Genomic DNA, 14,698 nt, shown 5'->3' on the forward strand with positions numbered 1-14,698 from the left:
TGGGTCCGATTTGGCGGGCGGCGCCACTCTGGGTCCGATTTGGCGGGCGGCGCCACTCTGGGTCCGATTTGGCGGGCGGCGCCACTCTGGGTCCGATTTGGCGGGCGGCGCCACTCTGGGTCCGATTTGGCGGGCGGCGCCACTCTGGGTCCGATTTGGCGGGCGGCGCCACTCTGGGTCCGATTTGGCGTTCGGCGCCACTCTGGGTCCGATTTGGCGTTCGGCGCCACTCTGGGTCCGATTTGGCGGGCGGCGCCACTCTGGGTCCGATTTGGCGGGCGGCGCCACTCTGGGTCCGATTTGGCGTTCGGCGCCACTCTGGGTCCGATTTTGCGGGCGGCGACACTCTGGGTCCGATTTGGCGGGCGGCGACACTCTGGGTCCGATTTGGCGGGCGGCGCCACTCTGGGTCCGATTTGGCGTTCGGCGCCTCTGGGTCCGATTTGGCGGGCGGCGCCACTCTGGGTCCGATTTGGCGGGCGGCGCCACTCTGGGTCCGATTTGGCGGGCGGCGCCACACTGGGTCCGATTTGGCGGGCGGCGCCACTCTGGGTCCGATTTGGCGGGCGGCGCCACTCTGGGTCCGATTTGGCGGGCGGCGCAACTCTGGGTCCGATTTGGCGGGCGGCGCCACTCTGGGTCCAATTTGGCGTTCGGCGCCACTCTGGGTCCGATTTGGCGGGCGGCGCCACTCTGGGTCCGATTTGGCGGGCGGCGCCACTCTGGGTCCGATTTGGCGTTCGGCGCCACTCTGGGTCCGATTTGGCGGGTGGCGCCACTCTGGGTCCGATTTGGCGGGCGGCGCCACTCTGGGTCCGATTTGGCGGGCGGCGCCACACTGGGTCCGATTTGGCGGGCGGCGCCACTCTGGGTCCGATTTGGCGGGCGGCGCCACTCTGGGTCCGATTTAGCGGGCGGCGCCACTCTGGGTCCGATTTGGCGGGCGGCGCCACTCTGGGTCCGATTTGGTGAGCGGGGCAATAATTATAATAAGACTACAGATAGTGCTTTGAAATTGTGCTGTGCTATCACTTTAAGAGCTGATATTATCTGGCAAAAAAACTGTGCTGGTGTGGTCATGTACAGTTCGCAGGCGTTGGCATAGTAACTGGGCCTGACTGCGCATATCAATGAGCTAATCAGCCAGGTGGCAGGTACATTTCAAATTGCCTCAGAAACCCGGCCATTATAACCTATGGGAAAATTTCCCTATTGAAATGCATTACAATGAGGGGAAAAAACATTTTCAAACGCAAATTGCGCCAAAACTACAAATCCGATCGACGCGAAAAATACTTAGCACACCTCTTGGGGACGCTGGCTTCGAAATGACACCTCACTGGAGTCTGTGAGTGAAGCGGTTCGGGCCGCATTACGTGCGGACTGAATAATAATAAGAACTAGATGGGTATTTCCTGAAGGAACTACAGATAGTGCTTTGGAATGGTGCCCGGGCTGCCCCTGCAAGACTTTCACAATTGGGTGCCCCTCAGGCGCTGTTTTGGTAGTTGTAGCCCCTCAGGGTTGAGGCTACTCTCAATTTGGCGGGCAGCGCCACTCTTGGTCCGATTTGGCGGGCGGCGCCACTCTGGGTCCGATTTGGCGGGCGGCGCCACTCTGGGTCCGATTTGGCGGGCGGCGCCACTCTGGGTCCGATTTGGCGGGCGGCGCCACTCTGGGTCCGATTTGGCGGGCGGCGCCACTCTGGGTCCAATTTGGCGGGCGGCGCCACTCTGGGTCCGATTTTGTGGGCGGGGTCACTCTGGGTCCGATTTGGTGGGCGGGGTCACTCTGGGTCCGATTTGGTGGGCGGGGTCACTCTGGGTCCGATTTGGTGGGCGGGGTCAGTCTGGGTCTGATTTGGTGGGCGGGGTCACTCAGGGTCCGATTTGGTGGGCCGGGTCACTCTGGGTTCGATTTGGTGGGCCGGGTCACTATGGGTCCGACTTGGTGGGCGGGGTCACTCTGGGTCCGATTTGGTGGGCGGGGTCACTCTGGGACCGATTTAGTAGGTGGGGTCACTCTGGGTCCGATTTGGTGGCTGGGGTCACTCTGGGTCCGATTTGGTGGGCGGGGTCACTCTGGGTTTGATTTGGTGGGCGGGGCACCTCTGGGTCCGATTTGGTGGGCGGGGTCACTCTGGGTCCGATTTGGTGGGCGGGGTCACTCTGGGTCCGATTTGGTGGGCGGGGTCACTCTGGGTCCGATATGGTGGGCGGGGCCCCTCAGGGACCGATTTGCTGGGCGGGGTCACTCTGGGTCTGATTTGCTGGGCGGGGTCACTCTGGGTCCGATTTGGTGGGCGGGGTACCTCAGGGACCGAATTGGTGGGCGAGGTCACTCTGTGTCCGATTTGGTGGGCGGGGTCACTCTGGGACCGATTTAGTAGGCGGGGTCACTCTGGGTCCGATTTGGTGGGTGGGGTCACTCTGGGTCCGATTTGGTGGGCGGGGTCACTCTGGGTCTGATTTGGTGGGCGGGGCACCTCTGGGTCCGATTTGGTGGGCGGGGTCACTCTGGGTCCGATTTGGTGGGCGGGGTCACTCTGGGTCCGATTTGGTGGGCGGGGCACCTCAGAGTCCGATATGGTGGGCGGGGCCCCTCAGGGACCGATTTGCTGGGCGCAGTCACTCTGGGTCCGATTTGCTGGGCGGGGTCACTCTGGGTCCGATTTGGTGGGCGGGGTACCTCAGGGACCGAATTGGTGGGCGGGGTCACTCTGTGTCCGATTTGGTGGGCGGGGTCACTTCGGGTCCGATTTGGCGGGCGGCGCAACTCCGGGTCCGATTTGGCGGGCGGCGCCACTCTGGGTCCGATTTGGCGGGCGGCGCCACTGTGGCAGGCGGCGCCACTCTGGGTCCGTTTTGGCGGGCGGCGCCACTCTGGGTCCGACTTGGCGGGCGGCGCCACTCCGGGTCCGATTTGGCGGGCGGCGCCACACTGGGTCCGATTTGGCGGGCGGCGCAACACTGGGTCCGATTTGGCGGGCGGCGCCACTCTGGGTCCGATTTGGCGGGCGGCGCCACTCTGGGTCCGATTTGGCGGGCGGCGCCACTCTGGGTCCGATTTGGCGGGCGGCGCCACTCTGGGTCCGATTTGGTGGGCGGCGCCACTCTGGGTCCGTTTTGGCGGGCGGCGCCACTCTGGGTCCGATTTGGCGGGCGGCGCCACTCTGGGTCCGATTTGGCGGGCGGCGCCACTCCGGGTCCGATTTGGCGGGCGGCGCCACTCCGGGTCCGATTTGGCGGGCGGCGCCACTCCGGGTCCGATTTGGCGGGCGGCGCCACTCCGAGTCCGATTTGGCGGGCGGCGCCACTCCGGGTCCGATTTGGCGGGCGGCGCCACTCCGGGTCCGATTTGGCGGGCGGCGCCACTCTGGGCCCGATTTGGCGGGCGGCGCTACTCTGGGCCCGATTTGGCGGGCGGCGCCACTCTGGGCCCGATTTGGCGGGCGGCGCCACTCTGGGTCCGTTTTGGTGGACGGCGCCACTCTGGGTCCGACTTGGCGGGCGGCGCCACTTTGGGTCCGACTTGGCGGGCGGCGCCACTCTGGGTCCGACTTGGCGGGCGGCGCCACTCTGGGTCCGACTTGGCGGGCGGCGCCACTCTGGGTCCGACTTGGCGGGCGGCGCCACTCTGGGTCCGACTTGGCGGGCGGCGCCACTCTGGGTCCGACTTGGCGGGCGGCGCCACTCTGGGTCCGATTTGGCGGGCGGCGCCACTCTGGGTCCGATTTGGCGGGCGGTGCCACTCTGGGTCCGATTTGGCAAGCGGGGGCACTCTGGGTTCGATTTGGCAAGCGGGGGCACTCTGGTCCGATTTGGTGGGCTGGGTCCGATTTGGCAAGCGGGGGCACTCTGGGTCCGATTTGGCAAGCGGGGGCACTCTGGTCTGATTTGGTGGGCTGGGTCCGATTTGGTGAGCGGGGCAATAATTATAAGACTACAGATAGTGTTTTGGAATTGTGCTCTACTGTCACTTTAAGAGCGGACATTATCTGACAAAACTTGTGACCTGGTGGGCTGATGTAGAGTTTATAGGCGTTGGCATAGTAACTGGGTCTCACTGCGCATATCAATGAGCTAATCAGCCAGGTGGCAGTTATTTTTAGAAATTGCCTCAGAAATCAGGCCCATTATAAACGTATTGGAAAATTTCCCTATTGAAACGCATTGAGACACTTTTTTCAAACGCAAATTGCGCCAAAACTACAAATCCGATCGACACGAAAAATACTTAGCACACCTCTCAGGAATGCTGGCTTCGAAATGACACCTCACTGGAGTCTGTGAGTTTAGCGGTTCGGGCCGCATTACGTGCGGACTGAATAATAATAAGAATAATAATAACTAGATGGGTATTTCCTGAAGGAACTACAGATAGTGCTTTGGAATGGTGCCCGGGCTGCCCCTGCAAGACTTTCACACTTGGGTGCCCCTCAGACGCTGGTTTGGTAGTTGAGGATTTGGTGGGCGGGGCCACCACCGGGGCACTCTGGGTCCGATTTGGTGGCCCGGGTCACTCTGGGTCCGATTTGGTGGCCCGGGTCACTCTGGGTCCGATTTGGTGGCCCGGGTCACTCTGGGTCCGATTTGGTGGCCCGGGTCACTCTGGGTCCGATTTGGTGGCCCGGGTCACTCTGGGTCCGATTTGGTGGCCCGGGTCACTCTGGGTCCGATTTGGTGGCCCGGGTCACTCTGGGTCCGATGTGGTGGCCCGGGTCACTCTGGGTCCGATGTGGTGGCCCGGGTCACTCTGGGTCCGATGTGGTGGCCCGGGTCACTCTGGGTCCGATGTGGTGGCCCGGGTCACTCTGGGTCCGATTTGGTGGCCCGGGTCACTCTGGGTCCGATTTGGTGGCCCGGGTCACTCTGACTGACAGCAGGATAAGGGAATGGCTGATAACAGAGAATAGACTGACAGCAGGACAAGGGAATGGCTGATAACAGAGAGAATAGACTGACAGCACGACAGGGGAATAGCTGATAACAGAGAGAAATAGACTGACAGCAGGACGGGGAATGGCTGATAACAGAGAGAAAAAGACTGACAGCAGGACGGGGAATGGCTGATAACAGGGAGAATAGACTGACAGCAGGACGGGGAATGGCTGATAACAGGGAGAATAGACTGACAGCAGGACAGGGGAATGGCTGATAACAGAGAGAAATAGATGGGTATTTCCTGAATGAACTATAGATAGTGCTTTGGAATGGTGCCCGGGCTGCCCCTGCAAGACTTTCACACTTGGGTGCCCCTCAGGCGCTGGTTTGGTAGTTGTAGCCTCTCAGGGTTGAGGCCACTCTGGGTCTGATTTGGCGGGCGGCGCCGCTCTGGGTCTGATTTGGCGGGCGGCGCCGCTCTGGGTCCGATTTGGCGGGCACTCTGGGTCCGTTTTGGCGGGCGGCGCCACTCTGGGTCCGATTTGGCGGGCGGCGCCACTCTGGGTCCGATTTGGCGGGCGGCGCCACTCTGGGTCCGATTTGGCGGGCGGCGCCACTCTGGGTCCGATTTGGCGGGCGGCGCCACTCCGGGTCCGATTTGGCGGGCGGCGCCACTCCGGGTCCGATTTGTCGGGCGGCGCCACTCCGGGTCCGATTTGGCGGGCGGCGCCACTCCGGGTCCGATTTGGTGGGCGGCGCCACTCTGGCGGGCGGCGCCACTCCGGGTCCGATTTGGCGGGCGGCGCCACTCCGGGTCTGATTTGGCGGGCGGCGCCACTCCGGGTCCGATTTGGCGGGCGGCGCCACTCCGGGTCTGATTTGGCGGGCGGCGCCACTCTGGGTCCAATTTGGTGGGCGGCGCCACTCTGGGTCCGATTTGGCGGGCGGCGCCACTCTAGGTCCAATTTGGCAGGCGGCGCCACTCTGGGTCCGATTTGGCGGACGGCGCCACTCTGGGTCCTATTTGGCAGGCGGCGCCACTCCGGGTCAGATTTGGCGGGCGGTGCCACTCTGGCGGGCGGCGCCACTCCGGGTCCAATTTGGCGGGCGGCGCCACTCCGGGTCCGATTTGGCGGGCGGCGCCACTCCGGGTCTGATTTGGCGGTCGGCGCCACTCCGGGTCCGATTTGGCGGGCGGCGCCACCCTGGGTCCGATTTGGCGGGCGGCGCCACCCTGGGTCCGATTTGGCGGGCGGCGCCACCCTGGGTCCGATTTGGCGGGCGGCGCCACCCTGGGTCCGATTTGGCGGGCGGCGCCACCCTGGGTCCGATTTGGCGGGCGGCGCCACTCTGGGTCCGATTTGGCGGGCGGCGTCAGTCCGATTTGGCGGGCGGCGCCACTCTGGGTCCGATTTGGCAGGCGGCGCCACTCTGGGTCCGATTTGGCGGGCGGTGCCAGTCCGATTTGGCGGGCGGCGCCACTCTGGGTCCGATTTGGCGGGCGGCGCCACTCTGGGTCCGATTTGGCGGGCGGCGCCACCCTGGGTCCGATTTGGTGGGCGGCGCCACTCTGGGTCCGATTTGGCGGGCGGCGCCACTCTGGGTCCGATTTGGCGGGCGGCGCCACTCTGGGTAGAATTGGCAAGAGGGGGCACTCTGGTCCGATTTGGTGGGCTGGGTCCGATTTGGTGAGCGGGGCAATAATGATAAGACTACAGATAGTGCTTTGTAATTGTGCTGTACTGTCACTTTAAGAGCTGATATTATCTGACAAAACTTGAGACCTGGTGGGCTGATGTAGAGTTTATAGGCGTTGGCATAGTAACTGGGTCTGACTGCGCATATCAATGAGGTAATCAGCCAGGTGGCAGTTATTTTTAGAAATTGCCTCAGAAATCAGGCCCATTATAAACGTATTGGAAAATTTCCCTATTGAAATGCATTGAGACACTTTTTTCAAACGCAAATTGCGCCAAAACTACAAATCCGATCGACACGAAAAATACTTAGCACACCTCTCAGGAACGCTGGCTTCGAAATGACACCTCACTGGAGTCTGTGAGTTTAGCGGTTCGGGCCGCAGTACGTGCGGACTGAATAATAAGAAGAATAAGAAGTTTACCACGGTGGAATAACAGTATAGTGCTTTGTTCCAAAGCACTATAATAAGAAGTTTACCACGGTGGAATAACAGTATAGTGCTTTGTTCCAAAGCACTATAATAATAAGAATAAGAAGAAGTTTACCACGATGGAATAACAGTATAGTGCTTTGTTCCAAAGCACTATAAAAATGTCATCCCACTTTGATGAGTATAATTGCTCTTCAGTTAGACAATGTGAATCCCTTTGTTGCTGCCTACAAAATGTTACGAGATGTGGAACATGAAGAACATCTTAAAGCTGAAGCTAATGGCACTCTCATGCCAAATATCATCATGGCCCTTAAACAAGATCGGAATCAAGACCCTCGCCGATATAATAATCCAACTGTCAATGAAGTTGCTGTCGTATTTGAAAATGACAATGGAGAGCCACCATTTAATCGTGATATTTTAATACATTTACAACCGGACCCCAAAAATCCTTTGGTGCCAAGAACAAAACAGGTCAGCATTCTACACAGTAATTTAGATGCTTTACTCTATCCTTTATTTTTCCCTTACGGAGACCAGGGCTGGCATGATGGCCTCAAGCAACAAGGGCAAAGTCCACGCAGAGTAACACAACTGCAATATCACTGCTATGTGCTGTCTGTCCGTAATCAGTTTAATCCACTCCTGAATGGTGGCAAACTCACTCAGCAGTACTTAGTGGATGCTTATGTGAAAATCGAGGCAAATCGCCTAAATTATATCCGTCAACACCAAAAGGATTTGAAAGTAGAGGATTATTGTGTACTCCAGGAACATCTCCAGAAAAAATCCATTGAGAAGGGCATCCCCATTGGAAAAACGGTCATTTTACCGTCTTCGTTTGAAGGCAGTCCCAGGAATATGCAGCAGCGGTACCAGGATGCCATGGCTATTGTGACTAAATATGGTCGTCCTGATCTATTCATCACCATGACCTGTAATCCGAAATGGAATGAGATTACTGAGAATTTGGAACCTTGGCAGCGTGTGGAACATAGACCTGATTTGGTGGCACGTGTTTTCAAAATAAAACTGGAAGCACTCTTAAAAGACATTAACAACGGATTATTTGGGAAAGTTTGCGCTATGGTTCATGTAATTGAATTTCAAAAACGTGGCCTTCCACACGCTCACATTTTGATTATTCTGGACAGCAACTCCAAATTAAGGACTGAGGAGGACATAGACAATACAGTGTGGGCTGAAATTCCCAATCCTACCCACTACCCTCAGCTCCATAAAATTGTTCTCCAACATATGATTCATGGTCCGTGTGGAGAACACAACCCAAATTCTCCCTGTATGGATCTGGGGAAGTGTACAAAAGGTTTCCCTAAAGATCTGCAACCAAGAACCATCATAGCTAAGGACGCCTATCCTACTTATCGCAGACACTTTGGCCCATCTTTTCAACACCATTCTAACATGATTGACAATTCGTGGGTGGTTCCATATAATCCGTTCCTGCTATTAAAATACAAGTGCCATATAAATGTCGAAGTTTGTGGTTCCATTCAGGCTGTGAAATATTTATTTAAATACGTCTACAAAGGACATGATAAAGCCAATCTTGAAATCTGCCAGACTAACATCCAACATGATGAAACACACCAATTCATGGATTCAAGATATGTAAGTGCACCAGAGGCAGCTTGGCGAATATTCTCATATCCAATGCATAAACAATCTCATAGCATCATTCGCCTTGCTGTACATCTACCGCATTCTCAGCCACTCTATTTTCATGAGGATGACTCTATTGGAAACATCAAACAAAAGCTCCATCAAAATTCTACACTTATGGCCTACTTCAAGCTTAATCAGAACGACCATCATGCTCATATTTATTTATACCGTGAAATTCCCGAAAACTATGTTTGGAAAGAAGGTTCTTGGGAAGTTAGAAAGCGAGCAGGTGGTTCTGTGATTGGACGAATGTATACTGTCAGTGTGAAAGACCAAGAACGCTACTATTTAAGATTGTTATTGTTACATGTCAAAGGTGCAACCAGTTTTGACAGCATAAAAACTGTACACGGAGTCACACATGAAACCTTCAAAGATGTGGCATTAGCTCTTGGCTTACTATTTGATGATAGTCTGTGGAGAAATACATTACTTGATGCCAGTATTCTCAACATGCCAGCACAGCTACGTGACATGTTTGCCTACATTTGTATTTTTGGTCCTCCAGCTAAACCTCGGGACTTATGGGATGAATTTAAGGAACACTTTGTAGAAGACTACTGCTATGCATACCACTCCGACACTCTGGAGTGTGTCAATTGTGAAGGCTATGCTATGACAGATGTCCAACATGTTCTTAAAGCTCATGGCAAAACTTATACTGATTTTAATTTGCCACGTCCAGTCAAGAAACAACACCTCCTCCCACAGTATGATAAAGATTATGAGTTATCAGCAGCTGCTGAAATGAAAGCTACTCTAAATGAGGACCAACTTTTTGCTTTTGATGCTATCACTCAAGCTTTAGAAGACACTAATTCTACAGCAAAGTGTTTTTTCCTTGATGGTCCTGGTGGCAGCAGAAAAACGTACCTATATCATCTACTCCTACATCAGCTAAGAGGACAAGGAGACATTGTGTCACCTGCTGCCACTACTGGAATTGCCGCCAACTTGCTACAAGGTGGACGAACCATTCATTCTCTTTATGGGATTCCAATTCCTGTGAATGAAACATCTGTTTTCAGGATTAAGAATGATACCGATGCAGCAAAAGATTTGCACAGCACTAAACTTTTTATTATTGATGAGTGCACAATGCTATCCAAATATGCATTGCATGTCATTGATAGAGTTTTACGTGATGTCATGACAACAAATGTAGCTCACAAAGAAAAAACACCGTTTGGAGGTAAAGTGATTGTTTTTGGAGGCGACTTTAGACAATGTCTTCCTGTCATCCCTCATGGGACAAGAACTGATGTTGTAGAGAGCTGTATAAAATATTCACAACACTGGCAACATTTTACTCGCCAGCCACTTATTAACAACATGCGCTCCATTGATCCTCACTACAGCAGTTGGTTGCTTCAACTGTGAAATGGTGAACTATCTAATGAACATAACCTTGGAGATGATGTAATTGAAATTCCTCCAGACATGGTATGCACTGGCTCTTTAATAATTGAAATTTTTGGAGATAATCTTTGTATTGATGTGAATGACACCGAAAGCATAAATACAGCTGCATCTCATGCAATTTTATGTCCAAAAAATGAGGACGTTGAGAAAGTCAATTCCCAAGTCATGGATTTATTGATAGCTGACTATACTGAATATATCAGTGATGATTCCATCGATCTTGATGAAGCTGATGACCTCGATCAATACCCACTTGAGTTTTTGAATTCACTAACACCAACTGGAATGCCTTCACATCGGCTGAAACTTAAAATTGGCACCATTGTCATGTTATTACGTAATCTGAACACGAACAAAGGTCTCTGCAATGGTACGCGGCTCATTGTCACTGCCTTACATGCCAATATCATACTGGCTAAAGTAATTAGTGGGTCAGCAGCAGGAAATGTGGTATTCATTCCACGAATTGATTTGTATCCATCAGAGACTGGATTACCTTTTAAATTAAGACGGAGACAATTTCCTATCAAGCCCGCATTTGCAATGACCATAAATAAATCTCAAGGCCAGACCCTCCATCGAGTTGGCATTTATCTACCAGAACCTGCTTTTGCCCTTGGTCAATTGTATGTTGCTTTTTCCAGGGTGAAGCAAAGTTGCAATGTGAGGGTTAAAGTGGTTAATACACCACTTCAAGGACAATTATTGGCTGATAGTACTAAAGTCTTCACACGTAATATTATCTACAAAAATATTTTAGTTTAAAGTTACTTTTCTTTTTTTTCATTATTCAGTTTTTCTAATAACATAGACAGCAATAGGCAAATTCTATGTATAGAGATAAGGAAAAAAAACAAAAACAAAAAAAAATTTGTGTAGCCATAGACATATAGATTTTAAGTACTTATGTAGGAAATACGTATATAACATACGTACTCATTAGCATATAGGGTTAATAACTCTATATCATATCTACATAAATTTAGAAATATGATATATCAATACATATTTTTATAGGTAAGTAGAACACACATTAAGTACAAGATGTAAGATGTGTATCATCCAAATGCCTGTATTTGGTGATAGGAACCTGTATTTGAAGCTCCAGCAGTATAGCTGCTGAGAGATTTAATTTTGTTTTTAAAAAGGGTGAGGTTTTTGTGAACAGGTAAGAGACGGGTGGGATGGCTGTTCACACACATCTCTATCTCCAGGTGTGTTCTGTACATAGAAATAGATATATAGATAGGTACATATTTAGATAGATAGGGAAAGAATAGAGATTTTGCTTTCACATCAACATTTTTCTGCTATTTGGAGAATTTATGGTGGAAAAAAGGCTATTTCTGCACTTCCTGCCTAAGGGCTGACCCACGCCACTCTTGCTGTAAGTTGCATGCAATGTATACGGAATTTGTACTTCACTTGCGGCAGGTGCGGCACATGTGGTTCTGCAGTTTTCGCCACAAAATCTCCACTTACCAGTGTTTTTGTTGTGGCTGCATTTAATGCAATTGTCGAAGCCGTGTTTGCCGCATTTACTGCAAGTTAACTCCAAGCTTCATCTACATTGCATGGCACTTGCTGAAAGTGTGTTGTAGGTCAGTTCTTTGGTGCCAAGTGTGGAAGTTGTATTGTTTTTAACATTACTTCTGCAAATATCAGAAACATGCAGATGTGAAAGAGGTTTGAGTATTAAGAAATAGGAATCAGTTAGTTAGGACCCATCAGTTCAAAGGCTACCGTGACGTGGTTGATGGGCATGCTTATATTAGCCCATCGGTGTACTATGAACGTTGATTTCTTAAATTTTACACTTCTGTAAAAATAAACACAAAAAATTTGGATACACAAAAAGGCTTTTATTTCTGTTGTACTTATTAGAATTATTTAAAATGAAGGCTTAGCTAAGCCCAAGAGATGATTAAAAACGTTTCATACCAACCCATCAGATGTAAAATTACTGTGAAAATACCTGATGGGCACACAAGTATGCGCCAGTATGGGTACTAAGAGCTTTTCCACATAATAATGAAATATTTTAAAATGTCATAGAACATACCAATATACATAGTTATTGATACATATTATTTACTTTACTTATTACTATTATTTATTAATTGTATTATTCTTACATTTGAATAAATAAAGTATATATGGATTCTAGACTCCCGATTCTTTAGAATCGGGCTGCCATCTAGTTGTAATATAAACCTCTGTGGACTTGAATTTGCACAGAAAATTTACAAGATATCTGCCTCCTCTCAATATGACCTTAAAGTGGCCATATCACTGATCCAGCAACAGGTACTGTGTAGATGTGAATACAACATTCTACTAGAGTGAAATATAGCTTACATTTTTTAATTGGATTATTAAAATATAATTTAAAAAAATGTTTTTTTACCACTTTCATTGGTGATTGGGTTCTTAAAATAACCATATACATATGATACCTGTTGGCCTCTTGTTTGCATATGTCAGTTTTGTCTGACCACTCTATACACATGTCAGCTTGGACTGGCAAAGCAAAGAATAAGTGGTTATCAGGCACAGACATGAAATTGTGAATGCTTCACCCTAAAATCAGAGTAGTCCACCTACCGAGACCTTATGTCCATACCAGCCTACGTCTTTTTCTCTGCTTGCCTATGATAGCTATTATTTCTTAATCTAATGTCATGTGTTTTACATGTTCCTTTTTTTGAGGTCACTGAATCGCCAAAAGGAGTAAGGCTATTTGATGAGCTTCCTGGAGACAGAGTTAATGTTGCGGTTCAAGTTCGTGGTGGTCCCTCACGTCATGAAAGCTCTAGCTGGGTTATGGTGAGCTCCGAGCAATAAGATATATAAAGCGGAACGGGTCAATGCCACTGTAATAATATGAGTGATATACTGTGACCATATATGTGACAAAGACAAATCATCTTTTCTTTAGATCAAGCCATTGACAAAAGAAGATGAAGGAACTTACCAATGTCATGCAACGAATATGGTTGGAGATGCCTTTGCTGAAGGGTCAATCAAGGTTTCACAACATAGCATACGCAGGATGAAGAAGAACCATCATTCCAGCTCTGAGGTCATTGTTTAATCAGGTAATAGCCTACTATCACAGTGGGTTAAATAAGTATTGAACATGTCTCCAATTTTTAATAAGTAAATATATTTCTAATGGTGCCAATGGCATGAAATTCTCACCAGATGTCGGCAACAACTCATCAAATAAGAACAGGGAAAGAAATTGAACCATAAATGTCCATAAATTATGTGTAGTAATGAGAAATAACACAGTGAAAAAGTATTGAACACATGAAGTAAGATAGGTTAAAAAAGATATGGAAAGTCATTACACCATCTGAACTCTATCAGTAATTAGAAAGCAATACTGCTACTTAGTGAAAAATAACATCAGCTGGTTCAATTTATGGCCTATAAAAAGGTGTCTGATTAGTAAGGTTCCACAAAAGAAACCTCTCATGATGAGTAAAACCAGTGAGCTGTCTCCAGACCTTCGCAACTTTATTGTTGAAGAACATACTCAAAACATACTAATGGCATTGGTTACAGAAGAATTTATAAACTACTAGAGGTTCTGGTGAGCACTGTTGAGGCCATAATCCGGAAGTGGAAAGAACATCATTTCGCCATAAACCAGCCACAACCAAGTGCAAGCTTTCAGACAGAGGAGAGAAAAGAATTATTAGAAGAGTTGTCCAAGAGCCGAGGACTACCTGTGGAGAGCTACAGAAAGACCTGGAATCAGCAGGTGCAATTGTTTCAAAGAAAACAATAGGTAATGTACTTATCCTCCAAAGCTTGTATGCACACTCGCCACACAAAACTCCATTGCTGAACCAAAGGCATGTTCAAGCACGTTTAAAGTTTGCTCAACAATACTTAGCCTGTGAATTACTGGGAGACTATAGCTTGGTCAGATGAGACCAAAATTGAAATCTTTGGATGCCATAATATACATCATGTTTGGAGGCCAAAAGGACATTTCACCAAGTGAATGATCCCAACGGGCAGCACGGTGGCTCAGTGGTTAGCACTGCAACCTTGCAGCGCTGGGATCCTGGGTTCAAATCCCACCAAGGACAACATCTGCAAGGAGTCTGTATGTTCTCCCCTTGTTTGAGTGAGTTTCCTCCGGGTTCTCCGGTTTCCTCCCACATTCCAAAGACATACTGATAGGGAACTTAGATTGTGGGCCCCATCGGGGACAGTGATGATAATATGTGCAAACTGTAATGCGCTGCAGAATATGTTAGCACTATATAAAAATAAAGATTATTATTTATTATTATATCCCAACCAAACAGCCACACTCGACTGGTTTCAGAGAAAAAAATAAATCTGCTAAAATGGCCCAACCAATCACCTGACCTGAATCCAATAAAAAATGCATAGAAGGAACTAAAGCTCTGAGTTCATAGAAGGAGCCCACAAAACCATCAGGATTTGAAGAGTGTTTGCATGAAAGAATTGGCCAAAATCACAACTTAGAAATGCATGCGACTAATTTCTCCATACATGAGGCGTCAGGGAGCTGTCATCACCAACAAAATCT

The 14,698-nt window shown here is 50.0% G+C and overlaps 1 protein-coding gene across 1 annotated transcript in view; it reads left to right on the plus strand.

The window, feature by feature from the left end:
* Positions 1-14,698, plus strand: part of IGFBPL1 (insulin like growth factor binding protein like 1) — a 101,750-nt gene that overhangs the window by 72,097 nt on the left and 14,955 nt on the right. The window contains exons 3-4 of the mRNA XM_077250589.1: positions 12,835-12,951; positions 13,064-13,223. Coding sequence (XP_077106704.1) covers positions 12,835-12,951; positions 13,064-13,219 — 273 coding nt within the window. The 3' untranslated portion in view covers positions 13,220-13,223. The remainder of the gene's footprint in view (positions 1-12,834; positions 12,952-13,063; positions 13,224-14,698) is intronic.

Source organism: Ranitomeya variabilis, chromosome 1 (genome assembly GCF_051348905.1).
Source record: "Ranitomeya variabilis isolate aRanVar5 chromosome 1, aRanVar5.hap1, whole genome shotgun sequence".
NCBI lineage: Eukaryota > Metazoa > Chordata > Amphibia > Anura > Dendrobatidae > Ranitomeya > Ranitomeya variabilis.